Below are 14,571 nucleotides of genomic sequence, written 5' to 3'. Positions count from 1 at the left end.
ACACACACACACACACACACACACACACACACACACACACACACACACACACACACACACACACACACACACACACACACACACACACACACACACACACACACACACACACACATATATATATATATATATATATAGATATAGATATATAGATATATATCGATAAATATATGGGTGATTATGCAACTATGGGCACTTCTATGTCCTCGGGTCAATTTTGGGGATTTTATAAAAAAGTAAACAAATACAAATATGTGTATGTTAAGTTCACACTGGAATCACCCCATACTTTTTTAAACACCTCTCTATCAAGTATTCTAGCTACTTTTCAGATGCATTGTATACCTCAATTTCACTATTTTGCCCTTGTCCCTAACCCAGACTTTTAAGCTTCTACTACATTTTTCTATGAGAAAACATTAATAATTACACATGATATAATGTTATGTACTACAGAAAGAGCCAATTAAATAAAATCTATATCAATATTGATTGTGAGTATGCATACAGAGCATACAGTGATCTTATTATGACAAATGTCAAACTTGATAATGCTTTATGGAAAGCTGAGAAATAAAAAAAAGGTATGATCGACTGATGAACAAAATGGAGAGACAAGATTCCCCAAAGACGTAGACAAAACCGCAAATGAAGGGAACTCTGAAGAACTTGAGAAGGATTGTATTGTTTCAAAATGCCATCATTGCAGAGTTAAAACAAAAGTATAAAAGACATTGCAGTGCCAAGGTCAAACAAGGGGCTTCAAAAATGCTCAGACATCCTGAGAACGTATGGCCTGGTCAAATTTGTGTATCCGAATTAGCACTGCCACAGAAGAGAAAATCACAAGATTCTATGAACGTGATGACAACAGCAGAGCAACAACAGGGGAAAAAGGACACAGAAATTAGGAACAAGAAGAAAAAGCAGAAGCGCTTCTTGAACGGCACAATTCAGAACCTTTATCAGAAGTTTAAGAGGGAATATTCAGAAATTCAAATTTCCTACTGTGAATTCTGCAAAAGACATCATTTTGGGGTTGTGAGAACCTGAAGACAGAGTGCATGTATAGAGAGTGCTCTCTTTGCCAAGCCAAAGAGCTTAAAATATCTGACTTTGATGCTGGTGAGCAGACATAGTGGTTTGAGTGGAAAAACAAAGCTGAAGAGAGAGAGAAGAAAAACAAAGAGGGAAACATGGAGAAGTTCACTGTACATTTGACAGTAAAATAAAAGGTATGTGGCACACTGCAGATTCTATTGGAGGACTTCTCCAACGGATTGAAAGAGAAGTTGGGGAAACACGTGTACAACATTCGACACCAATACTCCAAACTGAGAGAATGAATAGAGAATCCGGAGAAAGAGGAGATCATTGTACATATTAACTTTGCAGAGAACTACAGTACCCGTGTAAATACACCAGTGAAATCCAGGCAGTTCACTTTGTTTTCATATGTTGTTGATTTTTAACATAGAAGTCATTTCACATTTACACATTTACACATTTCCACCACACCTTGTCATTTCCATCACAACCCATATTTTTGAGGTAAATTAGTATATTATGTTTAATTTACATACATTTATTTGTTTTAGATGTGGAAATCATACGGTTGTTATCATAATCTCACAAAAAGGTTGGGTGGAAATATCTTATTTTTCATGATAAATAAATGTTTTCAGCTGTCAGCAAGGCAAGTTTATACATTCAGGCATCGTGAAACCTTAAAAATCACTTAAAATAATATTCAATACAAGTTCCTGCACAAATGTATAAGAACTCCGTCATAAATCAATTGTATGATATTTAGATTTTCAACAAAAATGGATGTTTAATGACGTGATGGAAATTACATTTGTCTATGGCTGTCTGGGAAAAGGGACAAATATATATACATTCCTGAATAGTATGATCGCAGCCATTATCAGATATAGTTTCTGGACAAATCAAAGACAAGTACAATACTGGTAAAATAGTGTTTGAATAAGTTTTACTTTCTGAAAGTTTGCATGGCCAAAGTGGCCAAAGTTGCAGAATCACCCATATATACACTCATATACATACATTCATTGTATTGAAGCAGCTTTACAGTAATAGTCCATTGGTCACATGATTCTCCATTTTTTTCTTCACAGTTTTGCAATTTAAAAAAACAAAGATAAGATTCATACATTCACACAGTGACATAGTACTATTCTGTTTAGTTTTCGTTCTAAGCAAATGTATACATAATTTAGTCATTATTCATAAAAATCCAAATAACAGTCAGAGAAAAGGTCCTCCTCATTTTCCTCTGAACTGTACCTCATAGTCTTTCACACAGCTTTGTGTAGTCTCATACACTGGTGCGTGGCTTACATCAGTCACACCACTTGATGCTGTATCACATATTTTTGAAGCATCTAACACATCTACATCAAACGTGTCTGGTTTGTCTGTATGCAGCAGCGAGCCGAACAGCCTGTCCCAGTGTGTGAAGTAGGGTGCGTAGTTGACCATGAACTTGAGATGGTGGAGGTCGTGGTGTGGAGATCCGCCATAGAGCCCAAAGGGTACCAGTCTGTGAGGGGCCCAGGGCAGGTCATAACCTGAGTGGTCCTCCACAGACAGCCAGATGTTCAGGGTGAAGAAGAACATCTTGGTGAGCGGGTGGCAGCCCAGCAGGTTAGGGTTCACTGCAGCAAATAAGCCCAGACTCAGGGTCTCCCAGATCCCAGAGTGCTCTGTGGTCAGGGCGAAGGTGGCTGTGTAGCGGTGGTGCACCTTATGGAAAGTCCGGTAGAGCCAGGGCACCTTGTGGTGCAGCACGTGCCACACAAAGTACTGCAGGTCAAAGAGAAGGAGACAGGCTAACACGTCCCAGGCCACACGAAGAGACCCAGGGGCTTGGGCAGGGAGGACCACTGGTCTCCAGTACCAGTGCAGAACACTGAGGGGGAAAATGAACACAGCGTGGGTGTGCAGGGAGGTAGCCAGGCAGCTCCATGCCATTGCCCAGGTCACCCTGCTCTGTGACTGAATCTTGTAGCGGTGCACCAGGGCTACTCTGGAGGACAGGGTGTCCAGGCACAGGTAAGGCAGGCAGCAGCTCAGATAGAGTGTCATGGAGAACAGGACAGGGAACAAGGGAGAGCGGAGAAAGTCTTCTTGTGCTCTTATCTTGTCCCATAAAGTCTGTAGCAGGAAAGGAGAGGAGGACTCCAGTGAGGGCTCCATCTTTACTGATCGAATGGTCTTCAGTCTGCAGTAGAGGATGCCCTGCCTTTTAAAGAGGGTGTATTGTTACTCTGTGTGACGCTCTGCAGGTCCTTATGAGTCTTTTCCTGCTGGGGAACTCCGCAAGGAGGGAACGACATGCTTCACTCTCCAAACTATTTAACCCTCTATGTCTATGAACAACTGTCCTCAAATCAAAATGTCATTTTTCAAAGGGAAATAAAATTATGTTTAGGGTGACAAAATGCTTCAGACAATGAAGTAAGTCATTATTCATTAGTTTAACATAGTTGATAGTAACTGTTTTCAAATGGTCTTCTATGACAACACCTTCCCACCCGCTTGAACCATAGACAGGTAAATACATAATTTGATCACGTCATGGTCATGGACTATAGTTTCCAACTGTGTGTATCTTTGTTTTGGTATCATGTAGTAACCCAAAGATTTGATTTTATATTTGATGTCTTCACTATTATTATTCAATGTAGAAAATAATAAAAAATTAAGAGTAGGTGTAGGTGTGTCCAAAATTCTGACTTGTACTGTTGGTACAAGGTCAGGGTTAGGGTAGACGGTCAGAAACAGAGTTTTGGTAGAAAGCAATGGGGAATGAAGGGTGACTAGACTTCAGTATCCATCCCAATACATCACCTTCTCAGAAGTGCTCCAGAAATCACAGTATAATTTATCTTAGAAACATTGGACAACATATTGACAGTAGGCCTACTGTACAGTATTTCACACATTCTTAAACTTCTATTGTACATTACATTATTGAAATACCCACTACACTGCACACCTATTGATCTTCTTGATGTTGTACAGTACAGTAGTAGTGACAGTGGGTCATTCGTGAATGAACGTTTCTTTTTGAACGGCTCTTGTTGGTGAACGTCGAATCGCATCTGTGGAGGAGACATTTCTTGGTCTCCCAGATTTGTCTAGCCTGCTGTTACCACTGCTTTTTGAGCTGCCAACAACACTTATCTGTAGATAAGTTATTTTAAATATTATCTGGAGATTCCTCACTGCAGGAACAATAGGTAGTGAGGAGAGAGCATCATTCTGGTCCACAAACTGTGTTAAAAAAATAATTACATTTTCTTTGCAGGCCGTCTATTAATTTGGTCAGATAAAAATATACTTTAAGTTGTATGTCACATTGTGACATAATGGCAGGTAAAAGGATATGCTTTACATTACAGATGTGCTCTTTTGTATGGTTTTATGTAAAAGTTTAAGCACTATAGAATGAAGAACTATTTGAGAGCCAAATTAACAGGTCTTTTAGTTGAAAGGAGCAAAATGATCGGGCTCACCAAAAAGACCGGAATGCCCATCACTATAAAGTAGACTACCCCTTCAGTCTTCGTGGAATACAACACTCTTTTCCTGTCAATGGCTTGACAAAAAACAGCATTTTATTTTTGTTTAAGGTTCCACCTAGTGTTTTAATAAAGTCAATGCATCACTTCACCATCGTCTCATGCAGGGATTGGCAACTCCAGGGTTCCCCAAACACGATCCTGGGGCCACATTTTGTTTTTTTCCCTAGCACTAGACAGCTGATTCAAATAACCAACTCATCATCAAGCTTTGGTTATTTGAATCAGCTCTAGGGAAAAAAGCAAACGAGTTCGGGAAACCCTGGCCTAGCCCACAACTCTTGTGTGCTCTTAAAGGGGCACATGGCGATTTAACATTAACGAAACATTGCTTTTGATTTCTTAAGGAGAAGAACTCGTATCATAAGATGTTTCAAACATTATAATAAAATGTATCTAAAAAAGCTAAGTCTGGTTGTCAACTATGGGAACGTGTCCTGGGTGCACTATCACCAAGAGGAGCTGAACCACACGTGATGTCATGAAATAAGAAACACTTGATGCCATAAAATATGAAACCTTTACATCTGGTGTACAACACATCTAGACCTTGGACCCGAAAGAGCCTGCTCTCTGATCTTAATACACTTGAATCTGTAAGATGTGATACACAAAACCTCCTTTGGCTCAACGTGTTTACTCAACATCTCTGTGACTGCCAATTAAAATGGGTCCGTTAGAAATCCACTGACGTGTTTCTTACTTTTGCACAAAGTAAAAAAGGCTGAATTATGTTTGCATTCATTTTTCAGAAATGTCATATACCTATATATTAAGTAATTGGGATGATGGGTCGGTTGGTTGGTTGATTAAAGTTGATTGATCTTTAAATGTAAATGATATTGGAATGGTGTCTTCAATGACCATTCACTTCAGTCTCTATTTGCTAGAAACAAAACTATGGCTAGAAATGAAACTTTGATACTGCTTGTAAAGTGAGGCAGTAAACAGCATGATCAGCTGATTGTAAGATAACAATGTGGTCCATACAGTATAAAATCAGGAGAAAAGTCAGTGAGGTATCTAATCAGACACTCATTTGCTCTTGAAACTCAGAGACGACAAGATGTCTTTCTCTTGTCCAACTAAGAGGTAAGCTCTCTCTCTCTCTCTCTCTCTCTCTCTCTCTCTCTCTCTCTCTCTCTCTCTCTCTCTCTCTCTCTCTCTCTCTCTCTCTCTCTCTCTCTCTCTCTCTCTCTCTCTCTCTCTCTCTCTCTCTCTCTCTCTCTCTCTCTCTCTCTCTCTCTCTCTCTCTCTCTCTCTCTCTCTCTCTCTCTCTCTCTCTCTCTCTCTCTCAACAAGTCCGGTCCTTGGTTCACCATCCATGTCTGAAATATCTCTCTTAAGTATTGTTAGTTCTAAGCTATTTTGATTGAACTGTTGTCTTTTTTAAACCAGAATGGCTCAGAACTCCTTGAAAATTAAGCTGCAGGGTTTGGAATGCCACTTCACCTGGAAGTTGGACGACAGCAGATCTAAACTGGAAAGTCTCAGAGAAACCCTGATAGATATCATCAGCAGCGAGGGGGTTCATTGTTCCTGGACGGGTCATCTGTACAACCTCCTGGCTTACCTACACCACGCTTTGGGCTCCACAGAGGACGCTCTTCAATGCCTGAAGAAGGCTGAAGAGGCCATTCGCCTAAACAGCCCAGACGACGTGGAGCTAAGTCTGGTGGTCCACTATGGGAACCTGGCTTGGGTGCACTATCACCAAGGGGAGCTGACAGAGAGCCAGACCTATGTGGAGAAGGTGGGGAGACTACTGAGGGACAACCCCTCGCCCTGCCCAGTTGTAGTGTGGGGAGAAAGGGCCTGGACTTTGAATAAGTTTGATGTAAGCAAGAGGAAGGAAGCGGTACATTGCTTCCAGATGGCCTTAAAGGGGGACCCTGAGAACAAGGTGCTGCGATGCGGTTACGCCATAGCATTTAGTAAATCTTTTGAAAATAAAGACATTACCCCGAGGCTGCGATCTGAGATGTTGGAGAACCTACGGATTGCTAGAGAATTGGATCCAGAACATTTGACCATTACAGTGATGTACCTGCAGAGGCTTGCAGATAGCGGCCAGGTTGAGGAAGCACGTAAACTTGCAGATGAAGTGATAGAGAAGCCTTTGGACAGCTTTGGTGGATTTGGACTCTTACTATCATTTTTCAGAGATTACATTTCTCATGATTCAAGCATTGACCTGGCAAGAAGGACCCTGGAGAGACAACCTGATTCACGCCACCTGAAAAAGCGTCTTGCGCAGTGTTACAAATGGAAGATTTTCTCTCTGGAAGAGAAAAGGAACCCAATGAGGCATATTCTGATTGAAAATGCAGTCAGCCTTTATGAAGAGGTGGTCACACTCTACCCAAAATCCCTTGCAGTTAAACTGGAACTGTCTGCCATGTACAAAGAATCTGGCAGAGTTGATAGAGCAGATAAGATTTTCGAGGACCTGCTTCTTGAAATAGAAGGAATGGAACCACAGGATTTACAAAAATTCTACAACAGGTATGCCCAACATCTGTTTTTTGCCAAACACGATGCTTCCAGGTCAATTGATTTCCACAAGAAGGCAGTAGAGATTATGCTACCCACTGGCCTACGTGACAGCAGTATTCGTGTTTTGTTGTCAAATGTCCATAATGGAGGTGACAGAGCGAAGGAAATTGTGAACTTTCTGGATGACTTTATGAATGGACTTGATAGAGCAGGTGCTGCCAGCCAGTTCTAGACCTTTTTTTACAATAAAGGCTTGAATTAACCAGAACTGCTTGTCGAATCAGTCAAATTTGCATAACCTGTTTATGATTGATTCATGTGGAAAATATATTCACTATACCACTAGGACAAATCTAGGGCAATCTAGGACAAATTTTAATTTAGTACAAACTGAATACCTTCGTATTCCAAATGTCTGTGCTAATTTTTACTACTGGGATTGCTGAGAGATGCATGATCTTCAATGCTAACACTGGAAAGGAAATTCAAGGCTGAGAGTAAAGTCATAAATATGTAGGCCTAACATGACAATAACTGTCTGGAATCCACATTTTGAATTGAGTCTGTACAAGTTAACTGTGGACTATGTACTACAGACAAACTAATATGTTATTTTAAATGTTTCATTATAGAGTAGAGGCCCTGTATAGCCTGACAGACAGACTATCCAGAACAATAGGATATTATTTATTTTATTTTCTTCACACTGGGCACAATAGAGTCTGTTTCTGGAAAATGTATGTAATGTGTAATATTATACTGTCTAATATCTTGTAAGTTCTTGTGAAAATAAAGGTAGTATGTTAAGAGTTCATTAATTAAAGAAATACAGTAACAGCAAACAACAACAAGTTATTTTATAATACACCACTATCCCAGTAGGTTACTACAATTTCTTAATGCATAGCTGTGGATATCCAGTTGAAATTGTATGACTAAATACATTGACTGTCATCAGCTATGGTCTGAGTTTGATTGATTAAGGCTCTGAAGGTCATGGATACGGTACAAGGTCAGGGTCAGGGTACACGGTCAGAGACAGAGAACACCACAATACAGCACAGAATGTTTCAGTGGAAAACAATGGGGGAATGAAGGGTGATAAGTGTCAGTTGAGTTCACAATACATCCTTCACCTTCTCAGAAGTTGCTCCAGCAATCACAGTATCATTGCTGCTGAGAAAGATTGGCCAACAGTACTGTGCAGTATTTCACTAATGTTTTAAATTCTAAGGTATGTGACATTATTGAAATACAGATTACACTACACACCCATTGAGCTCCTTGATTTTGTTCAGGAATGCCTCCTCTTCAGTTTTTGTCAGAGGAAAAACAGGATTAGATGTGTATTCGTCGCCACCTAGTGTTTTAATAAAGACAATGGATCACTTCCCACTGTCTCATGCATCACCACCAGTTCAGCATCCAAAATTAAGTCAACCTTCATGAAGAGGTGGTCGCACTCTACCCACAACCCTTTGCAGTAAAACTGAAACTGTCTGGCATGTACCAAGAATCTGGCAGTGTTGATTGAGCAGATAATATAGAGGATTTACAAAAGATTCTTCAACTGCTATTTCCAACATCTGTTTTATGCCAAACAAGATGCTTCCAGGTCAATTCATTTCCACAAGGCAGCAGAAATGATGCTACCCACTGACCGACGTGAGAGCAGTATTCGTGTTGTTCCGTCCACTATCCGTAATGGAAGAAACAGAGCGGGGCAAAACAACGCCACCTGCTGGAGACTTCATATTTTGGGCCCACTTCAAACCTCTCGGTTCACCTCTCTCCCCTAACATAACTTTCATGCGCTCTTAAATGCGGCACACACCCATTAGCTTTAGTCTCTATTTGCTAGAAACTAAATCATGGCTAGAAATAAATCTGTAACACTTGAGGCAATAACAGCCCATTGGAAGATAAGGATGTGGTCCACACAGCATAAAATCAGGACAGAAGTCAGTGAGGTATCTAATCAGACACTCATTTGCTCATTAAACACAGAGATCATGAGGTGGCTTTCTTTCCCTAAGTGTGTTTCTCTCTCAATCTATCCCTCACTCACTCACTTAGGCATTGTTAATTGAACTAACTTAGTTCTAAACTATTTTTGATTGAACTGTTTGTTTTTTAAAAAGCTCTTCAACTGGTATGCCCATCATCTGTTTCATGCCAAACAAGATACTTCTATATCAATTATTTTCCACAAGAAGGCAGCAGAAATGACCTTACTTAACACCGTGACAACAGAAACCGTGGTTTGTTGTCACTTGTTCGTAATGGAGGAGCAGCTTTGGAAATTGTGGACTTTCTCAATGACCTAGATGGAGAGGGTACCGTTGGCCAGTTCTATTCCTTTTTTACAATAAAGGCTTGAATTAACCAGAACTATCTAGTATCTAGGACAATCTAGAGACAACAAATATTTAGTAAAAACAAAATACTTTCATATTAAAAAGTGTCTGGGCACAGTTTTAGCTACTGGAATTGTTGAGAGATGCATGATCATCCATACAAACATATTAAAGTAAATTCAAGGCTGGTGGTAAAGTATTCTAATTCCTGAAAACATGACAAAAATTTGTCTGCGATCAATATTTTCAAAATCAAATAATTGGTCACATACAGGTGTTGAGCTGTTATAGCTGGTGTAGCATAATACTTGTGCCTCTAGCTCCAACAGTGCAGTAATATCTAACAAGTAATATCTAACAGTTTCACAACATGAACCCAAAATACACGTAAATCTAAGTAAGGAATGGATTAAGAATATACAGTTGAAGTCGGAAGTTTACATACACGTAGGTTGAAGTCATTAAAACTTGTTTTTCAACCACTCCACACATTTCTTGTGAACAAACTATAGTTTTGGCAAGTCGGTTAGGACATCTACCAGTCCCTCTTGCAGCAAAGCAACCCCACAACATGATGCTGCCACCTCTGTGCTTCACGGTTGGGATGGTGTTCATCGGCTTGCAAGCCTCTCCCTTTTTCCTCCAAACATAATGATGGTCATTATGGCCAAACAGTTCTATTTTTGTTTCATCAGACCAGATGACATTGCTCCAAAAAGTACTATCTTTGTCCCCATGTGCAGTTGCAAACCGTAGTCTGGCTTTTTTATGGCGGTTTTGGAGCAGTGGCTTCTTCCTTGCTGAGTGGCCTTTCAGGATATATCGATATAGGACTCGTTTTTACTGTGGATATAGATACTTTTGTACCTGTTTCCTCCAGCATCTGCACAAGGTCCTGTGCTGTTGTTCTGTGATTGATTTGCACTTTTCGCACCAAAGTACCTTCATCTCTAGGAGACAGAAGGTGTCTCCTTCGTGAGCGGTTTGACAGCTGAGTGTTTATACCAGCGTACTATTGTTTGTACAGATGAATGTGGTACCTTCAGGCATTTGGAAATTGCTCCTAAGGATGAACCAGACTCGTGGAAGTCTACAATTATTTGTCTGAGGTCTGGACTGATTTATTTTTTCCCATGATGTTAAGCAAAGAGACACTGAGTTTCAAGATAGGCCTTGAAATACATCTACAGGTACACCTCCAATTGACTCAAATGATGTCAATTAGCTTATCAGAAGCTTCTAGCCATGACCTTATTTTCTGGAATTTTCCAAGCTGTTTAAAGGCAAAGTCAACTTAGCATATGTAAACTTCTGACCAACTGGAATTGTGATACAGTGAATTGTAAGTGAAATGATCTGTCTGTAAACAATTGTTGGAAATATTACTTGTGTCATGCACAAAGTAGATGTCTATAGGCAGCTAGTGATGGCTATTTAGCAGTCCGATGTCCTTGAGAAGCTGTTTTCCAGTCTCTCGGTCCAAGCTTTGATGCACCTGTACGGACCTCGCCATCTGGACGATAGCAGAGTGAATAGGCAGTGGCTCGGGTGGTTGATGTCCTTGATGATCTTTTTGGCCTTCCTATGGCATTGGTTGCTGTATGAATCCAGGAGGGTGGGAAGTTTGCCTCTGGTAATGCATTGGGCAGACCACACCACCCTCTGGAGAGTTTTGCGGTCTTGGGCGGTGCAGTTGCCACACCAGGTTGTGATGCTCTCAATTGTGCATCTGTAAAAGTTTGTTATGGTTTTAGGTGTTAAGCCACATTTCTTCAGCCTCCTGAGGTTGAAGAGGCGTTGTTGCGCCTTCTTCACCACACTGTCTGTGTGGGTGGACCATTTCAGTTTGCCAGTGATGTGTACACCGTGGAACTTGAAGCTTTCCACCATCTCCACTGCAGTCCCATCGATGTGGATAGGGGGATGCTCCCTCTGCTGTTTCCTGAAGTCTACGATCATTTCCTTTGTTTTGTTGACGTTGAGTGTGAGGTTATTTTCCTGGCACCACACTCCCAGAGCCCTCACCTCCTCCCTGTAGGCTGTCTCATCGTTGTTGGTAATAAAGCCTAGTACTATTGTGTCATCTGCAAACTTGATGATTGAGTTGGAGGCGTACTTGGCCATGCAGTCATGGGTGAACAGGGAGTACAGGAGTAGGCTGAGCATACACTGTTGTGGGGCCCCAGTGTTGAGATTCAGCGAAGAAAATGTGTTGTTTCCTACCTTCACCACCTGGGGGCGACCCGTCAGGAAGTCCAGGACCCAGTTGCACAGGGCCTTTGTTCTGACCCAGGGCTTCGAGCTTGATGATGAGCTTGGAGGGTACTATGGTGTTGAATGCTGAGCTATAGTCAATGAACAGCATTCTTAGATAGGTATGCCTCTTGTCCAGATGGGACAGGGTAGTGTACAGTGTGGTGGCGATTGCATCGTCTGTGGATCTTTTGAGGCGGTAAGCAAATTGAAGTGAGTCTAGGGTGGCGGGTGAGGTGGAGGCGTTATAATCCTTGTCTTGTCTCTAAAAGCACTTCATTATGACAGAGGTGAGCACTAAGGGGCGATAGTCATTTAGTTAAATGACCTTTGCTTTCATAGGTATAGGGACAATGGTGGCCATCTTGAAGCATGTGGGGACAACAGACTGGGATAGGGTGAGATTGAATATATCTGTGAACACATCAGCCAGCTGGTCTGCGCATGCTCTGAGGATGCGGCTATGGATACCTTCTGGGCTGGCAGCCTTGCGAGGGTTAACACGCTTAAATGTCTTACGTGTGTTGGCCACGGAGAAGGACAGCCTACAGTCCTTGATAGCGTTCCCCGTCAGTGGCACTGTATTATCCTCAAAGCGAGCGAAGAAGGTGTTCAGCCTGTCTGGAAGCAAAACTTTGGCTTTTTTTCCTTTTATAATCCGTGGTTGTCTGTAGACACTGCCACATGCGTCTCGTGTTTGAGCCGTTAAACTGGACTCAACTTTGTCCCTATATTGACGTTTAGCCTGCTTGATTGCTTTGTGGAGGGAATAACTACACTGTGTGTATTCTTCCATATTCCCAGTCTTCTTGCCCTGGTTAAATGTTGTGGTTTGCGCTTTCAGTTTTGCGCAAATCAAATCAAATCAAATGTATTTGTCACATACACATGGTTAGCAGATGTTAATGCGAGTGTAGCGAAATGCTTGTGCTTCTAGTTCCAACAATGCAGTAATAACCAATGAGTAATCTAACCTAACAATTCCAAAACTACTACCTTATACACACAAGTGTAAAGGGATAAAGAATGTGTACATAAAGATATATGAATGAGTGATGGTACAGAACGGCATAGGTAAGATGCAGTAGATGGTATCGAGTACAGTATATACATATGAGATGAGTAATGTGGGGTATGTAAACAAAGTGGCATAGTTTAAAGTGGCTAGTGATACATGTATTACATAAAGATGCAGTAGATGATATAGGGTACAGTATATACATATACATATGTGACGACCCTCCCACTCTGTCTGCCGTATTCTGTCTTTGTTCTTGTTTTCTTATTAGGATGTCGGTGGGCGGAGTTGGGAGGGTCGTCAGCTACATGGGAAACACCTGGGCCAGGTGTGTCCCAGGATAAATAGACCTCTTCCACATTCATGGAAGAGACTCTCTCCATGCAGACACCTTTGTAGATTGTGTTGTGGTTCTTGGTGGCCTTTTGTTTGTTTGCTTTGGCACCTTTCATCACCCTATCACATTCATGCATGCAAAACACTCACTTACACTACTGATTACTGATTACACACACCATTGTATATTTTCCTTAGTTGCTTTAATAAATATATATTTTGTTACTCCTTATCTCCACGTGTCTCCCTTTGTTACGGGCTTTGAGCCGGTTCGTGACACATATGAGATGAGTAATGTAGGGTATGTAAACATTCTATTAATGCTCCCATCTATCTACGGTTTCTGGTTGGGGTAGGTTTTAATAGTCACAGTGGGTACAACATCTCCTATGCACTTCCTGATAAATTAATTCATCGTATTTAATGACTCCAACTGAAGTGTATGTAAACTTCTGACTAACTGTATATGTCAGAGCGGCTAATATACAGTGACATAGTATAGAGTACATTATATACATATGAGATGTGTGATGCAATATTTACAAACAATTCAAGTGGCTAATGTGTCAATATTATTTTATGAAGCTACTCTGAACATATCCTAGTCCACGTGATCAAAACATTCTTGAAGAGTGGATTTCGATTGGTCAGACCAGAGTTGAATAGTCCTCACCACGGGTGCTTCCTGTTTGAGTTTCTGCCTATAGGAGGGGAGAAGCAAGATGGAATCGTGTTCGGATTTGCCGAATGCAGGGCGGGGAGGGCCTTATATGCATTCTGGAAGGTAGTATAGCAATGGTCGAGGGTTTTAGCAGCACGAGTACAGCAATCAATATGTTGATAGAATTTAGGCAACCTTTTCCTCAAATTTGCTTTGTTAAAATTCCCAGCTATAATAAATGCAGCCTCACGATATGTGGTGTCCAGTTTGCATTAAGTCCATTGAAGTTCTTTGAGGGCCACCATGGTATCTGCTTGGAGGGGATATAGACCGCTGTGGCTATTATTGACGAAAACTCTTTCGGAGATAGTACGGTCGGCATTTGATTGTGAGATATTCTAGATCAGGTGAACAGAATGTCTTGATTTGCTGTATGATATCAATTAAAACATAAGTCGTTAATCATAAAACATATACCTCCACCCTTCTGCTTCCCGGAGAGATGTTTGTTCCTGTCGGCGCGATGTACTGGGAACCCAACTGGCTTTACAGAGTCAGACAGTATATCTCGAGAGAGCCATGTTTTCATGAAGCAGAGTATGTTACAATCCCTGGTGTCTCTCTGAAAAGCAATTATTTATTATTATTATTATTATTATTATTTTCATATTGTGTCTGTAAAGGCATACTGCGGACGATTGTAGACAAACTAATGATTCTCTTAATTCTTGCATTATAAAGTAGAGAAACCCATTATAGCCTCACAGACTGACGATCTGTGTTTGTTTTTGTTTTCTGCACAGTGGGAACAATTGATTCTGTTTCTAGAAAATCTGTTAAATG

At 41.0% G+C, this 14,571-nt stretch overlaps 2 protein-coding genes across 2 annotated transcripts; one reads left to right on the top strand and one right to left on the bottom strand.

Moving 5' to 3' along the window:
- Positions 1-1,464: 1,464 nt before the first annotated feature.
- On the bottom strand, positions 1,465-3,278 carry LOC124040765 (cholesterol 25-hydroxylase-like protein). The gene has a single exon (XM_046357854.1). The coding sequence runs from the start codon at positions 3,217-3,219 to the stop codon at positions 2,287-2,289; it is 933 nt and encodes a 310-aa protein (XP_046213810.1). The 5' UTR covers positions 3,220-3,278; the 3' UTR covers positions 1,465-2,286.
- A 2,369-nt stretch (positions 3,279-5,647) lies between these two features.
- LOC124042254 (interferon-induced protein with tetratricopeptide repeats 1-like) lies at positions 5,648-7,335 on the top strand. Its single transcript, XM_046360666.1, has 2 exons — positions 5,648-5,699; positions 6,006-7,335. Exons 1-2 carry the CDS (start codon positions 5,674-5,676, stop codon positions 7,333-7,335), a joined length of 1,356 nt encoding a protein of 451 aa, XP_046216622.1. The 5' UTR covers positions 5,648-5,673.
- Positions 7,336-14,571: the final 7,236 nt, after the last annotated feature.

Source organism: Oncorhynchus gorbuscha, linkage group LG08 (genome assembly GCF_021184085.1).
Source record: "Oncorhynchus gorbuscha isolate QuinsamMale2020 ecotype Even-year linkage group LG08, OgorEven_v1.0, whole genome shotgun sequence".
Classification (NCBI taxonomy): Eukaryota; Metazoa; Chordata; class Actinopteri; order Salmoniformes; family Salmonidae; genus Oncorhynchus; species Oncorhynchus gorbuscha.
Note: the sequence above shows the minus strand (reverse complement) of the source record. Positions and strands in the feature narration are given on the sequence as shown.

Coding starts and splice junctions, on each gene's coding strand:
- LOC124040765 (XM_046357854.1), bottom strand. CDS start 3,219: ATGGAGCCCTCACTGGAGTCCTCCTCTCCTTTCCTGCTACAGACTTTA.
- LOC124042254 (XM_046360666.1), top strand. CDS start 5,674: ATGTCTTTCTCTTGTCCAACTAAGAG. Junction 5,700..6,005: donor TTCTCTTGTCCAACTAAGAG/GTAAGCTCTCTC, acceptor TTTTTAAACCAG/AATGGCTCAGAACTCCTTGA.